At 37.1% G+C, this 17,385-nt stretch overlaps 1 protein-coding gene across 11 annotated transcripts in view; it reads left to right on the forward strand.

The window, feature by feature from the left end:
* TBC1D5 (TBC1 domain family member 5) overlaps positions 1-17,385 on the forward strand; it is a 570,404-nt gene that overhangs the window by 409,629 nt on the left and 143,390 nt on the right. For all 11 annotated transcript variants that reach the window (XM_070238099.1, XM_070238103.1, XM_023620885.2 and 8 more), the window contains one exon: positions 9,661-9,803. In XM_070238099.1, the coding sequence (XP_070094200.1) occupies positions 9,661-9,803 (143 nt within the window). The remainder of the gene's footprint in view (positions 1-9,660; positions 9,804-17,385) is intronic.

Raw genomic sequence — 17,385 nt, forward strand, 5'->3', positions numbered from 1 at the left:
ATATTTTGCTAATGTTGCCATTAGTTTGCATTCCCTGAACATACCCTGGTTGATTAGGGGTCTTGGTGGGGAGGGGGCACAGAAAAATGCAAAGTGACTGTGGGAACCCAGATTGATAGGACTTTTATTGAATTAGAATTTTACTTTGGATAATTTTTATGTTAATGATTGAAAGTTGTCAGTATATCCTCTGATCTAGGGCCTAGCACAGTACCTGCCACAGAGTTGAAATTCAGCAAATACTTCTTAAATGAAGATCCTTGATGTTTTTCATAGCAGTCTTACTTATGGTTAGATCAGGTCTACCATGAGCCAGGAGAGGAAGTCAGTGAAGGATGTACCCAGCCGTCACACCCCCAGCTTAATGAAGATGACTTTTGCCAAGTCATGGATATTTTCCCAATATGGTGCTAACTTATAGGCTGTTCGAACAGCTGAGCCACATAGATTAGCTACTCAGTAGCAGGGGCTTAATCCAGAGACCCTTCAAGAAGGAAGATAATCTATTCTTTTACAATGCAAGGACTTACTTTAAAATAGGCGCAAGGAGGCTATGTATTCTTTTCAATAGAATATAACTTTCCATGGCAATACAAGCATCTAAAATAGACAATAATATAGAGCATGACTTTTCAACTTAAGGTCCATGGATCAGCTAACTCCTGAAATGATTTGCACATGAGTAGCTGTGGTATGTTTGTGGGTGTGGGTGTGTATTTTAGGAAAGAGGGCTCTTAAACTTGATTAAATTCTTAAAGGGGCTCACAACTCCTCTCTATTTATATAGGAAATTGAATTTGTTTCACTATTTTATACTTTTCATAAAGTTTTGTAAAGAGGGAAATGACACCTATTGCCACTACCTCAAACTTGTCTCCATTTGGACTTAAGAACTATCGGAGAAAGTAATTTTGTGAATTTCCATAACTGTAGCTAGTTCCAGATTGGGCAGAGGCATAGGCTGAGAAGCCAGGAGTCTGTATTGAAAGACTAAATATGCAAATAGACAATGGCCAGACAATACAGGACAATAGAACTCTAACCTGCATAAGAAGCCCAGGAAGCCAACCATAACCTCTGCAGCAAAATCAGCCCAGAACAATCAGGACTTGGTAAACGACTGCCAACTTCCCTATTTTTGTCCATTTCCAACTCAGGACCAAGCAGAGAAAGCCAAATATGCTCCCCAAATCAATCACTTATGATGCTCCTCTTCTAGTTAGCCTACTCCCTCACTTAGAACCTCCAATCAGGCCCACCTGAAGCCTTCCCGTTTTTTTCACTCTAAAGCTTTCTCACTCCCCTGACTGCTTTTGATTCTTTGCCAAACACAAGTGATGGTAGCTGATTCCCTTGGTGTAGCAAGCTTTGAATAAATAGCCTCTGCTTCTTCCTTTATTTCAACTGTGCATTGAGATTTGAGAGGTTCTGGGAAAACTCCCCTATCCTGAAATCTCTTTTCCACCAGTACCTCATGGAGTTGGAAGTAATACCCTTGGGGGGACATCTCTTAGAGTCTAGCTCTTTATTTTTCCAGGAATAACATTTTAAATGCACATTTTGTTTTAGAGGCAATCAGATCCATCTGAGCGAGTTGATTGCGCGGAAGCTTAGGGTGACACAGAATAGATGAACACCGAGTAGATGACCGTTCAACCAGGTTCCCACTATCACAGGGTTTCTGCATAGGGAGTAGGAGAACGTCCTTTTGGGTCCTGGTGGTATTGGGATTCTCTGCCCCTTTTGTGCACTTGCTACCTCCTCTCTGGGCTCTATCTCTTTGTTCTTGGCTAATCAGCCACGTCCTACCATGTCCCAACTCTCTTACCTCATTAGAGCCAATCACAAGAGACCCAGGAGAGCCATTTGCTCAGGACTAAACACAAAGGGCCTCAAATTTAGAGTGTTCACTCCACCTTCAAATGAGATTATATGTACCCATCATAGTAAATTTATGGTAAAAAAACATTGACTTGTAAATGTTAGCATTTAAAAATGTCACAAGTCTTATAGTATTCTTTTGGCATTTCTTCATGTTATACTGAGAATTTTTTAAAAATCTGGTGTCCCAGCTTCTCCCAGTGTTTGGGAGGCCTTCTCCCTCTCCCCCATTGTCTGTGTCTCTCCATTTTCTTGTATCATGTTTTTATAGTAGTGTTTCCTGGAAAAAAGGTATAGATGTTAATACAGATAGAATGTTGAGAGAGATTTGGCTGTATGTGCTTTGTGTCCCAGCCATTAGATGCTTAGTGGCAACTGGTGCAATGACTAGACATGTTGAGTAAGCTGATTTGAGGACCCATGCCCAGGACTAAGCTGAGGAGATGTGGAGAGAAACCAGAACTTCCTGTGTAGTGATTCTCATACTGTGGTCTGCAGATCAGCAGCATCAGCAACTCCAGGGAACTAGTTCAAAATGAAGATTATCAGGCCCCACCTAAATCTCAGAATCAGAATCAGAAAACTTTGAGGATGGGTTCTAGCAATCTATGTTTTAATAAGCCCTTCAGGCAAGTATGATGCATGCTAAAGTTTGAGACCACTACTCTACTTACAAGAGTCATCCATTTGTTTAAGCGTTTTCTCTCCTCCTAGAATAACATTTTACATGAATGCATGGTGGGTTTTAGGAGCCCTGAGAGCTGGCACCAAAATGGGCAGGAAATAAGGGATCTGTCACCTAGTTCAGTGCTTCTCACACTTTAATATACACACAGATCACCTGGAGGTCTTATTAAAATGAAGATTCTGATCTAGTAGGGCTATAGTGGGAGCCTGGGACTCAGCATTTCTAACAAGCTCCCAGGTGATGGTGCTAGTCATAAGATCACAGTCTGAGTAGCAAGGTCCTAGTAGACTACAGGCCTCAGCCGAGGCTATGGGCAATCAGGAGCCAGAGTTTAGGAAATGGAGGGGGAAGGTCCAAGAGGGCTTAGGAAGGCCTCAATCAATTCCTACATAGGTGTGGCCACTTACTACTTAGTATGTGTGTTCAGGGATCACTACAGAGATGACAGCCCAGGGAAATATCTAAAGAGCAGCGTGGAGACCTATGGGAGATCAAGGATGGAGGCTCAAGAGCAAGAAGACCCCTGGTTAAGAAGAGCTGACTTGGGGAGGAGGATTCATATTAATTAATAAATTCTTGTTAACCCACTATTCTATGTCCAATACCAAATAGCCCCAAGGAGCTTGTGATCTGCTGGAGAAGGAAGAGAAACCAAACTGAACTATCAGTAACTAACCTTTTCATAGGATTTGCTTATCAGTGCTTTTATCTCAGTGATTAGGGAGCAATGACACTAATAGATACGGAACATCAGGCCTGAGTGATGCACTTGTCTGAGCCTCTTGAGCAGCCAGAAAGGATCGGGGTGCTTTGTGGGAATGGGAAGAAGAGAAGGAAGAGAGGGCCTCTGAAAACCAACCCCAGAGGGTGTTTACAGCTCTAGGTAAGTGAGAAGAGGTCAAAGGGAATCAGACACCACTGCTGCCTTTTAGGAATGGGTTCAGTCTGACTCTCTTGATGACGTATGGCCACCTGCAGATTTGTGGTTTTACCTCCATCCAGAATCACATGGATCCTGATATTTCTCAGCTTAGTGTTATACCTCCTGTCAGTTCTTCCAACAATGTATATAAATGTATTAGGAGATTTATGCAGAGGAAGGTGAAAAGTGTTATTCAGAGAGGATAAGATCCCATCAGTATTTAAAATAGTCTACAACAATTTCAAAAAAGTAAAGTCACACAAGTTTTGCTTTTTAATGACTTTCAGATTAGGAAAGATAGGAGCAATTATTTTTAGCAATTTTCTGTATTCTCGTTTAGAAAGCTGATTTGATCATAATTCCTTTTCCTGAAGGTAAAATGACAGAATAAAGCCTATTTATAGAATTTCTAGAAGTAAAAATCTGTAGTAAAAACTAGTATTCACAGAGCCAAAAATTAATTTCCCAGCATCACCACCAACTGTACATTAATTCTTTGTGTTGTTATTCATAGGCAGTAGTGGCTTCCAAGTAATTTTCTCAAGGAGATGCCCAGTAGCTCACTTGTAGTGGAGCCCAAGTAAGTGATAGGGTAGAGAAATTACTTCTCAGCAACTTTTACCCCCATAGTCCTCTTGAGTCAGGGCTAAGATTCCACCTGCACCCTAGTTGGAATGCACGGTAGGATTCTCAGAAAGCACATCCTATACAACTAAATCTATATTGGAATATTGCCATCTTTCACTAACTTTATTTGAATATGCTGGTAAATCACACATCCTAAAATTACTCAGTCCTTGAATTGCCATGCTTATAATCCAAATAGCAGGTATGCCTCTAAAAGAGGGGCATGTCAGTGTGTGTGTGTGTGTATTTGTGTGTGTGAAAATGTTCGAGGATTATACAGCCTCAGAACATATGATGGTCATCTATGCTCAACACTCTCATGAGCATCTTATACCTCTGGAAAAACATAGATACACAGGCTCTGTTTCCATTCAGACTATTTTTGCAAAGGGCGTATTGCAGTTGTTCTGACAAAACAGCTTCAAACACTTGCCAAAGAGAATAAATTACAGTAGGAATGGGTGATAATTATTAGGAACTTATTTTGGAATAAGAAACTTTCCTTAATAAAGGGCTATGAACTGCCCTCTGAAAAGAACAGAGAATTTTCCCCAAAGTCAAAAATACACTTAACAATTCTTGTACATATCCCATGGGGGTTAAATTAGGTTTAACATGTGTTGCCAGAAAGCCAAATTCAAGCTAGGTTCAACCCGTGGATTACAAGGAGCACTTAGAAAGCAAATTTGAGTTCTTTAAGAATGATGACTAATTCAAAGTTTCAGTTCCTTCTATTTTTAAAGCAGAGTTTGATGGGTTTTAAGTATTCAAATCTTTCTGTAATGCATGCAGATCCCAAACAGTTTTAAGAGGACTGAATTGAAATAGTTGACTAGGTAAAAAAAAAAATTATAAAACAGGCCAAGCATCTTCTGATAATGTATTCTGCAGAGCCGTTAGAAGAAGAATAAATGTGAAATTGGAAAAAATGATTTATTTTGGCTTCCGTCTTTTGTAGCTTTGCTCTCCAAAGAAGTTAGAATTAAAGATGAGAATGCCTTGTGACCCTAATTATAATAACTACAATATTTGGTTCTAATTTTAAGGCTGTTTTCACAGAGTTGATATAAAGGAAAACTCAGGGTAAATTAATTTAAAAAGAACTGAGTACAAAGGAACCTAATAGAAGAAGAACCTAAACGCCGTCAAGGAGATGCAACCCACAGACATGGACACTTCGGTTTGCTTTTGTTTTCTCTGATACTAATACAGAATTTGGATTCTGTGTTTGTTGCCACCAGGCATGGATTATTTAAAAGTTAATTGTTAGCTTTGAAAAGTGCAAGTGAACAGAAAGCAAAAGACAAAATTAATATCATTAAGCAAAAATCTAATGTTGCCCTTTTATGTTGCAATATGCTTGCCCAATGCTATCATTTCCTGATCACAGATTACTTAAGAAGCCCTTATAATGTTTGTTAAATGAATATACCTTTTCTACTTAACTTGTTTTTTTTTAAGGTGGCTATATCCATATCTCACTAAAGGGTCATTAAAGGAAAACAAAAGGAAATGAAGATCTGGTATAAAAATTTCTTTCTGCCTGTATAGCCTGCTACAGCCATGTTGGATTAAGACTATGTTTATTTAAACCTCAGTCAAATTGGTCATTTTCATAAACTGATTGGTAAAAAATGGATTTCTCTTGGTGTTTCCATGGGTCATTCACCAAGCAATAATACCATCAGGAGTTACTGATCCCCTGGGGATAGCAGCTTAATTACACAGAAATTTAAAATTGAGAATAGTGTTATACGTGCAAACATAGAAACTGTCCTGTATTTGGGTGGTTTATTATTAAATTTAATACCTCAGATAGTCTTTTTTGTTTGTGTAGATTTTAATTACTAAGTAGGTCTGGTAAAATATGAATTATTGTATTATCACAAGTGATGAAATGTATATGGTTGTGAGCATTGCAATCTGCAGGTGTAACGTACATAAAGCACGATTAATAGTATCAAGCAATTAAACTGAAGCTATCTGTAAGGAGAAAGGAAGGTTTAATGCTACCTTTAAGTGTATCTTAAACGCTAGCTAAATATTTTTAACTGCAATAAAAGCATGTTAATTTTAGGAGTGACTTCTTTATAAGACCTCATTGCTGAGAGTAAGTGTTCCTTTCTAAGAATACAAAAGCTTACTGAAATAATTTCTATTGGTAACTCATTCCATAACGAACTGAATTTTTCCTTGGCTTTTAGGCTCAATGAAGAAAGCTCAAAATAGCACAGGAAATTTTGTGTGTGGTGAATATATGTATGAACTAAATCCAGTTGGGATAAAAATGATTAAATTTTTGATAAGGTCATTGTTGGTCCCAAAGCATTTCATTTATCATATGGTACTTCTTAAATATTTTTAGAATTTGTCCTTAATTTTCCTATAATTGCATATAAAATAGAGGAAACTATATTTTGCTTTAATATCCTTGTATGTACAACTTACAGTCTTATATAAAAGGAACATGCTAAGCATCTAAATTTTTTTCCTTGTGTGTTGGTTTTTTCCCACTTCTTGGATTATTTTTCTGCTGCCACTAACAAGATCAATTCCTGTCCTTCCAATTTAGCTACTCTTTTGCTTCTCAGTAGCGTGACAGGTGGCTTTACAATGAGTGTAACAATACTTTGGTAAACACATAGAGCACTTAGCAAAGTGTACAGAGCTCCTTACAAAGAACTTTCTCCCTCTCTCTCTCTCTCACATACACACACACACACACACACACACGTGTGCAGAATTTGGTCCTTGCCCTGGAATTATTTAGCAATGTACTTGGCAAGGTGAAACTTCAAAAATAAAGCAATGTAAAACATTTATAAAGCAGCACATCATAGATTACACATTAAATATAAAAGTACTGAGGACTTACATTCTGTGTAGTTTCGAACATATGTTTTATTCAGTGTAGATTACTAGGTGTTTGCAGTGCCCCTCCTAATGGTGCTGCAGTGGAAATTGCTGCAGGTATATTTCTGTGGGGTCATTTTTGAATCTAAGCTAATACAACCCTACTCAGTAGAAAGGTTGCAAGAGAAGAAGTTTGAGCAATAACTAGGTATTTTGTTGTAGAAATAATAGGAATATATATTATTTCTAAAAAATAGGCTACTTTGTTTCTTTTTTTGCTCTTGAAGCACTGTCTGTGATGAAACCAAAGATGTGATTGTCCATAAAAAAATGAGAGGAATTCGAGCTCTAAGGAAGGAGGGCAAAGATAATATTGTATTCTCATCTCTGGTGTGTATTAACCTTGATCAGTTTCTTTCTTGTTTTGCTAAATGGTGTCTATTATAGTGTGATAGATGTCAACTTTTTTCAAAAGTAATTTTGCTTTCAATAGGAAATATCAGGGAAAACGCCTAGAAAATTTTTCCCTACATATCAGAAGGCTGAGCAAAAGCAATGTTTTTCAGGAAACAGCAGAGTAGTTACTAAATGGGCTTATTCAAATAAAGAAAGCATTAAAACAGCCTCCAAGAATGAAAGGGGCAAGTTCAGGGTACAGCACTATTGATGCTTGAATTTTGTACTGGCATCCTGATATGAACCAGGAGGAATCAGTTAAATGTTCAATTTTGAAACTGCCAAAATTTGTCTATCCATTAAACCAAGATAATTTTATTTTTTCTTTCTTTCCCTTTCTCTCTGTCTTTTTCTTTCTTTTTCTTAGCTTTATTGAAGTATAATTGACAAAATTGTAAGATATTTCAAGTGTCCATCATGTTAATTCGATGTACACGTTCGTTGTGAAAGGATGCCTCTAGTTAGTTAACACATCTGTCACCTCACATATTTCTCTCTTTTTTTGGTGAGAACATTTAAGTTGTACTATCTTAGCAAATTTCAGTTATTAAATACAGTGTTATCAACCGTAGTCACCATGTTATACGTTAGATCCTCATCAGTTTTTTTCATTGATAAATTTTTCTTCTAGTTGCTCAGTTGAATGACCATGAATAACCATGTTCTAGATGTTTTAGTCATTTCATAATGCAGATATGGTTATCAGTTTAAAGTTCCTTTAAACAGGTGCCCAAAATGCTTTAATCCAGGTACTTTTGCATTCTGTTTCTCCTGATAATCTTGGTGAGACCAGTTAATTCTTTGTAATTAAGAAGAGCAACCTATTTAATTTAGAGGTATGTTTGCACTTCTTAAAAGAGTAAATACTAGCATTTATAATTTGAGAGAATTAGAAATATGTAGAGAAATAATGTTTTCTCCTAAGCCATGTAAATACAGGCGTATTAGACAAAAGAGTGTTTTCTTTCAGTCACCTCTTGTATTAGCAGTGGAATAAGAATTGAAAGGTAGATAAAAATTGTAAATGATACTGTAACATTTTTAAAAAGGTAAATGTTACTTAGGCATTAAATTTCTTTTCCTGAGAAGATGAGTAACATAATTTAAGATTTAGTTGAAAAGAAAATTACCCTGTTGATTAATTTGATAGTATGAATAAAAGAACTTAAGTATTTGATCATATGGTTCCTAATAAACTGTGATATATATGTGTAGTTATACACTATTTTGTCACAGCTTTGGTTCCTCCTTAAATGTAATACTCCCTAAAGAAAGTATTTGATTTTTTTTTTGGCCTCACTTTAACCCCACAGATGGTTATATTTGGTTTCAAATTTTGCAAAGAGGTAATATCTGTTAACTAATTTTTAAAGAATTTCCTCTATTCTGTACTATTTGGTAGTACTAGAAATCTGGAATTTTTTATTCATTGCTGTGTGCCAGAATCACAAAGAATTCTAGCTGAAGTTCTTAGAGAAAGGCTTGTGTAAGGAAATTTGCGGTCATGTTATATAAAATTAGAAGTAAGTGGATAAAACATATCAAAGTGAATTATTTTAATTTTCTTATAAGAATTAGATGTTGGTAGCTTAGTTAGCATTTATTAAAAGTCTGAAGTGTTCCTATTTATGATACATAATTATATACAGCCTTGTTTAGTATTCTTATTAGCTGCTTATGTCTCTCTGTAGCATAGATAGCCTTTTTCCTGGCCATAAAAGTGACTGTGTTTTGAAAACACCCCCAGAAAGATAACCTCGCTGATAAGGCGTATCTATTCTGAAGTTAAAAATTAAGTATCGCTATATGTTTCATTTGAAATAACTGTCTATGCTTGACCAAAAAAATCAGTAGTGATCATAAAATTTTGGAAAATTGTAATTTTTACCTTGTAACCTTACAACTTTCAGACTATGTATATCCATTTTTCTCTTCGCCTTTTTGAGATTTGTGATTTCTATTAAATATGAAAGATTTCTACCCTTTTCTAATATTGTACTTGTGTTCGATACATATATGAATAAAGCTTAATGATTGTGGCCTAGTTATGAAATTACAAAATTCATTTGAAAGCTTAAAACGAGTTTTACTATATTATATTTTTGATAGGTAATATTTGCTCAGTGTGATCTGTTAAAAATTATAATTTTTTTCACAGTTATAAGAGAAAATGAGTGCTCTTTATGTTACTTGCGAAAGTCCTGTTTTCTGAATTTGGTCTGTTGCTCTCCAGACGTTGGGTGCGACTGCTGTTCGGACGAGAGTTCCCCCTGCAGGATCTTCTGGTCGTCTGGGATGCCTTGTTTGCAGATGGCCTGAGCCTGAGTTTAGTTGATTATATCTTCATAGCCATGTTGCTCTACATCCGGGATGCTTGTAAGTATTAGCGATCTTGCCAACGTTCAAGTAGATGGTTCTGATTTTTTAAATGTGCTTTATTTTTTAAATATACTTTATCTTTTATTCTGAATTACCATACCTATGTTTTTAGAGTAGGCAATATATTGAAGTTTCAAAGGAACATACTAAATATCTTTTTTGTTAGTTAACCATGTGCATATTGGGAGATGTGGGTGATTTTATCCTGAGAGAACTGGAATAGTCTTCAGAACCATTTTTCTAAAGACTTTACTCCTGGTTTGATCTCCTCATTACGCACATTTGTGAAACACACATATAAAAAGCCAGTATTTCAGATATGTTTAGAGCTCCACCTTCTGACAGAGAGTATTCAAGGATATTTATCGGGAGATTAGAGCTGTTTTTATAGCATCAACAACTTGCCAATAAAAAATAAATATTGCACTCAAAGATATTTTAACTTCTTCTCAGTTATATTTTCGCCAAATATATTTCTCAATAGAGTGCCAAATGGTAGACGTATTCCCATCTCGACAGATCTAGCTTAGGGTGCTTGCCGTGGCTGAAAAGCCAGTGCCTATCCCTTCTGAATAGTCTGACTATCCTCAGTTTGAAGAAAATATCAGAGCATGTTGTAAATTTTAAAATACCTCAAATTGTTTTCCCTCTCAGAAAAATAATCACAGTTCACAAAAGAAGATTTGTAAGCCAAAATATAATTAGGAAAGATTGTACAAAGTGATGATTAAATAGGAAATTTGTAAAAAATCATAAGGGTAGGACTTTATCAGAAGAAGATAAATTATTTGGAGTCATTCATAATCTTGACTATTAACTTGCTATGTGGTTCTCTTTATTTGTTCGTTGAATACCAGTTGCGCCAGATGTTGTTGTTATGCCTCTGGTAACACTAATAATATTCTTTAAAATTTTAGATTATACTTTTTTAATTCCCCCCAAATTACTTGAATGAATAAGTGACAGGAACACCACATTTTATCCAAAAATTGTGGGGGTTTTTTCTTGCCTTGAAGGTCAAATAGTTTGGGTTTGACAGACAAAGTGAAAAGTTTCTCCTTTCTGAGTCAGAGCTAATCATATAAGAACATGGAAACATCTGGAAAGTAGAGAGGGATGTCTGGATAGATTCAATGGATACTGAATTTTAGGATATTCAATATTAATCTCCCATTTTAAAGTTGTGCAATTTTTTAAAATGTAAGTAATAAAAAACAAAAGGAATGAGAAAGCTCTTTTTAAAAATCTTCTTGGATAATATTTTCACAAAATTCTCCAAATCAAACAACTACTGAAATGTATTGACTTTCTGTAATCTTAAACAATTAAGTATTTGCTTTTCCTCAACTTTGGTACATCACAACTGTATGTTTTAATTTAATCATCTTATTTCCTATGCTAAGATCTGCTTTAATTTCATAAAACAGGTGAATTTTTGGCCACTGAAGCCCTTACACATTTTTAATCCCTCCACCAATGACATAAAACATATGGGCACATGTGGAAAAATGCAGGGGTAATGAAGTTGTTTATTCATTTCAATATTTAGTCCAACTTATTTTAATTTGCTTGGTTAAATACATAACAATGGATGAGATCCCTTAAAAATAGGGTGACTGTTTTTTGAGTATTTAAGGGGCACTGTTCCTGTCCTCAAGAAGCTTACCAACTAGCAAAGACTGACGTGATTAATTTCAAACTTACACATCTGGTGCTGTGGTTGAGGTGTGGACAGGTCATGTGGAAGTTTAAAGGAGAGGCACTGAGCTCCCCTCTGCATCAGCTGTGAGTGACCAGAGAAAATGGTATAGATGTTGGCAAGCTAAATAAGGGGATCTGCATTCCAGGAAGAAGGAACAGCATGAATAAAGACTTGCAAGTGAAAAACAGCTTAACAGAGGGTTGTGTATTTGTGTTTTTCTACAAGCTATGTGGTATTACTAGAGTGCAAAGGTAGAGAAAGACTCACAGGTTATGACACAGAGAAAGTGAACAGGAATGAGATCATGATGAAAGTCTTTAACCTGTAAGTAATAGGAAGCTATTGAAAGGTTCAAAGTGGGCGTGTGGTCAGTTTTGGATCACTCTGGCCACAGTGTGGAAAATAGACTTGAAGGAGACAAGACTAGAGCAAGGAAATAAGATAAAAGCTTATGACAGGGGAAAAATTGTAGGTTGGACAAATCTTCAAAACTAAAGTCAGCATGTCTTGGTGATTAAATATGATGGGTGAGGGAGAACAGGAAGTATAAAACGATCCCCAGTTTGAATTGTTAAGTGACTGAGTAGTATGTATAACTTGGATAGGAAAATTTAAGGATTAGCAGGTTTAGGAATGTAAATGATTAATTGAGTTTTGGCTGTGCTGAATTTGAGATATCTGTAAGAAATTATAACCTGAAGATTTGGAAAATAAAGCTTACTGTCAGTATCAAGGCTACAGGTTTAATTTTGCAAGTGGTTGATAGGTATGTGTTGGTTGATAGGTATGTGTTAGTTAAAAACCGTAACAGTGGATGTGATCTCATAAGAATAGGGTGACCATGTATCCCAGTTTGTTTGGGACAGTCTCACTTCACACCTGCTATTCAAGAGGAGTAATTATTAGTAGTGCCGTCTTTCACTCTCAAAGGCATCCCATTAGGATCACAAGAATTATATTGTCTGCCTACTTAAGGAGGGTGCTTACAGAAAGAAAACGTGGGGAAGGTGGAACTGCGTTTACCATGAGTGTTTAAGTGGCATCAGAAAAGGGAGAGCCAAGGAAGAGCTTGTGTTGTGACCTCAAGGGAGGTGATGGGGGTCAGGAGCGCTGAGGTGCGATAAGTCCACTTGGTGGAGAAGTCCTCTTGTACTTGCCCCTGTGGAGGGACAGTCATCAGATACCTTTGCCAGTATAGCTTTAGCGGAGTCGTGGAGCAGAAGCTGGATTAGCATAGGTTGAAGAGTGACTGGATAGTTAAGAAGTACAATAGCCTTTTCCACAGTTTTGTTCTTGTTTTATGTTTTATGTATGCATTTCAACTAAAAAGTCAATTAACTAAAAAAGAATGTGGACATACCACTCATCAGCCCATGCTGTGGCAGCATCCGTGTAGAAGAACTAGAAGGACTTAGAACTAGGATATACAACTGTATGCTGGGAGTTTGGGGAGAAAAAAAGAGGAAAATTGCAACAGATGTTAGCTCAGGGCCAATCTCCCTCACCAGAAAGCATACCTGAAAAACAAAAATAATAATAGTAGGAGAAACCATCCTAGTATTAAAAATATATGTATTGTACTCTTAAATAATGCCAGCCATCATCTGAGCCTTCAGCGAGTCATAATCTTTTTGCTGGTGGAGGGTCTTGCACCGATGTTGATGGCTGCTGACTGATCAGGATGGTGGTTGCTGAAGGTTGAGGTGGCTATAGCAATTTCTTAAAGGAAGACAGCAGTGAAGTTTGCCACATTGATTGACTCTTCTTTTCATGAACGATTTCTCCGTAGCATGTGATGCTGTTTGACAGCATTTTACCCACAGTAGAACAACTTTCAAAATTGGAGTCAGTCCTCTCAAATACTGCTGCTGCTTTGTCAACTGAGTTTATGTGATATTCTAAATCCTTTGTTGTCATTTCAACAATCTTCACAGTATCTTCACCAGGAGTAGATTCCATCTCAAGAAACCATTTTCTTTGCTCATCTATGAGAAATAGTTCCTTCTCCATTAAAGTTTTATCTTGAGATTCCAGCAATTCAGCCACATCTTCAGGCTCCACTTCTAATTCTAGTTCTCTTGCTATTTCCATCACATCTGCAGTTACTTCCTCTACTCAAATTTTGAACCCCTCGAAGTCACCCATGAGGGTTGCAATCAACTTCTTCCAAATCCTGTTAATGTTGATATTTTGACCTTTCCCACGAATCATGAATTTTCTTAATGGCATCTAGAATGGTAAATCTTTTCCAGAAGGTTTTCAATTTCCTTTGCTCAGATCCATGAGAGGACTCACTATCTATGGCAGCTATAGCTTTACAAAATGTATTTCTTGAATAATAAGACCTAAAAGTCAAAATTACTCCTTGATGCACGGTCTACAGAATGGATGTTGTGTTAGCAGGCATGAAAACATTAATCTCATTGTCCATCTCCATCAGAGCTCTTAGGTGACCAGGTGCATTGTCAATGAACAGAGATTTTTGTTTATTTTGTGAAGAAGATTATCGCTGAGCCAACATCTACCACCACTCCTCCTCTTTTTGTTGAGGAAGATTGGTCCTGAGCTAACATCTGTGCCCATCTTGCTCTCCTTTGTATGTGGGACGCCTGCCACAGCATGGCTTGATGAGCGATGTGTATGTCTGTGCCTGGGATGCAAACCAGCGAACTCCAGGCCGCCGAAGCAGAGCATGCAAACTTAACCACTACACCACCAGCTGTCCCTGAACAGTGATATTTTTTAAAGGAATCTCTTTTCCTGAGAAGTAAGTCTCAACAGGGGCCTTAAAATACTCAGTAAACCATGTAGTAAACAGATGTGCTGTCATGCAGGCTTTGTTGTTCCATTTATAGAGCACAGACATGGCAGATTTATCATAATTCTTAAGGGCCCTAGGATTTTCAGAATGGCAAGTGAGCATTGACTTCAGCTTAAAGTCACCAGCTGCATTAGCCCCTAACAAGAAAGTCAGACTGTCCTTTTAAGCTTTGAAGCTAGGCATTGACTTCTCCTCTCTAGATATGGAAGTCCTAGATGTGATCTTCTCCCGAAATAAGGCTATTTCATCCACATTGAAAATGTGTTGTTTTCTTTGGCCACCTTCATTAATTATCTTTGCTAAATCTTCTGGAGAACTTGCTGCAGCTTCTACATCAGCACTTGCTGTTTCATCTTGCACTTTTATGTTATAGAGTTGGCTTCTGTCCTTATATGTCATGAACGAACTGCTGCTAGCTTAAAACTTTTCTTTTTTCAGCTTCCTCACCTCTCTCAGCCTTCAGAGAATTGAGAGTTAGGGCCTTGCTCTGGATTAGGCTTTGGCTTAAGGGAATTTTGTGGCTGATTTGATCTTCTATCCAGATGACTAGAACTTTCTCCATATCAGCAGTAAAGCTATTTTGCTTTCTTATCATTTGGGTATTCACTGGAGTAGCACTTTGAATTTCCCTCGAGAAATTTTCCTTTGCATTCACAGCTTGGCTCACTCTTTGGTACAAGAGGCCCAGTTTTTGGCCTATCTCAACTTCAACATGCCTTCCTCACTAAGCTTAATCATTTCTAGCTTTTGATTTAAAGTGAGAGAGATGTGACTCTTCCTTTCACTTGAACACTTATGTATGTAGGGTTATTAATTGGCCTGATTTCAATATGGCTGTATCTCAGAGACAGGGGAGGCCTGAAGAGAGGGAGAGTGACTGGGGAGCAGCTGGTCAGTGGAGCAGTTTGGGACATACACAACCACAACACTCATCAGTTAAGTTAGCTGTCTTACATGGGTGTGGTTCATGGTGCCCCAAAATAGTTACGGTAGTAACATCAAAGATCACTGATCATAGATCACCATAAGAAATATAATAATAATGAAAAAGTTTGAAATATTGCAAGAATTACCAAAATATGACACAGACATGAAATGAGCAAATGCTGTTGGAAAAAATGGTACCGATAGACTTCCTCGATGCAGTTTCCACAAACCTTCAGTTTGTAAAAGAACTCAGTATCTGCAAAGTTCAATAAAGTGAAGTGCAATGAAACAAAGTATGCCTTTAATTTGGAACAATCACAGTGAGTCTGTGGGGTTAGATCCTAGTGACCTGCTAGTTCTTATTCTACCCCTTTCACTGCTGTCAGCATCTCACATCTAATTTTTAACAAAAGTATTCTTATAATTTTCTTTATATACCTTAAGCAAAGCTTTCATTCTGTTTGAAAGTAATTCAGTCAGGCTAGTATAATATTCAACTACTTAATAGATATCTTATAAACACCACTAAGTAAATAAAGGTTTCTTTATGAAGCTTCGGAGATGGAGCCCAACCTCCATGTTTAGAGGTTCGGAAACCAGCTCAAGGCCCGAGGGCTAGTGACAGACAGACTGATTCTCACATCACCTCTCCTATCCCTCAAGCCTTCCCTTGATTTTATTAAGCAAAAGTGAAATTTCACATTGGAAAAAATAACAATATGAACATTATCTATAAAGATTTTAAAATTTAACCTTTGAACTGATGGTCACATGGCTGGTTTTGTTTTTTTTGTTGTTTTTTGAGGAAGATTAGCCCTGAGCTAACATCTGCTGCCAGTCCTCCTCTTTTCGCTGAGGAAGACTGGCCCTGAGCTAACATACATGCCCATCTTCCTCTACTGTATGTGTGGGACGCCTACCACTGCATGGCTTGCCAAGCGGTGCTATGTCCACACCCGGAATCCGAATTGGTGAACCCCGGGCCGCCGAAGCAGAACGTGCTAACTTAACCGCTGTGCCGCTAGGCTGGCCCCAAATGGCTGTTTTTTGAACAAAAGTTTTGCTTTACTAATGATACATAGTATCCATTTCTAAATAGAATTACTCCCAAACATATTAATAAAACCATAACCACTTTTGCTCTCTTATGTGTTATATAAAGTAGTTTTTGGATTCTTTGCTAGATTCTTTGGACTAAGATTATATATGTAAAAGTAAAGGTTAGGAAATAAGGAAATATAATCATGAACCACTACACCTATCATGGGTTGTTAATAGCCATACTCTCATCACACTGTTTTTTTTACTGACTTTATTCCATACTGTAAGTCACTCATGTGGTTCCCTCCTTCCTTTGGCTCCACCTGCCTAAATCTTGCCCTATTTTCAGGCCTGGTCCAGGTAGCCTTTCCCCAAACCTTCCCTAATTATTCCAGCCCTCCTTGATCTCTCACTTCTGCAGTCCTTTAAGATTTCAATCAATACCACTCAATGTAGCATTTAATTATACTCTATCTTATGTTGTTCCTTATTGTGCGTGTTAGTCCCATCTTCTCAGCTAGATTGTAAGCTCCTCAGGACCAGAACCACATGTTACACTTCTTCTCTATCCCTCAAAGCATCTGAAGTTCTTCATGTGCTCAGCTGGTATTTGGGGTGCTCTCAGACGGAGGGGTACTGCAGAGACCTGGCATGGGGGGTGTCATGGATTTGTGTCCAGTAATTGCTGAGAAGACAGGTGCCAAGAGCTCTTAGAATGCCAACTCAGATAAATAGTGATTTTTTTAATACACTTTTCAACATGGCTTTTTTAAAGAAAGCATTGTCTACGTTTTAAATTAATTATCTGAAATTTTTCACATCTATTTTTTATTGATTTAAATTTTTATTCTGTTTTTGACCAGTATCGAAAAAAATATTCTCCAGTTACAATGCAACATAACTTTTATTTATCTTGTAAATGGTGTTAATAGCTCAAACACTATAATCATTAATAGGTAAAACACTAAAACCATTTAACAGTAGATTTTTCTAACTAGAAAGTCTCTCTGAAATGTTTATTGTCTTTTAATTGACTCTGTCTCTGAACACTTTCCTTTTGGCGCTTCTACCCACTCCCGCCTTCTTTT

The sequence above is a fragment of the Equus caballus genome, chromosome 16 (assembly GCF_041296265.1).
Source record: "Equus caballus isolate H_3958 breed thoroughbred chromosome 16, TB-T2T, whole genome shotgun sequence".
Lineage (NCBI taxonomy): Eukaryota > Metazoa > Chordata > Mammalia > Perissodactyla > Equidae > Equus > Equus caballus.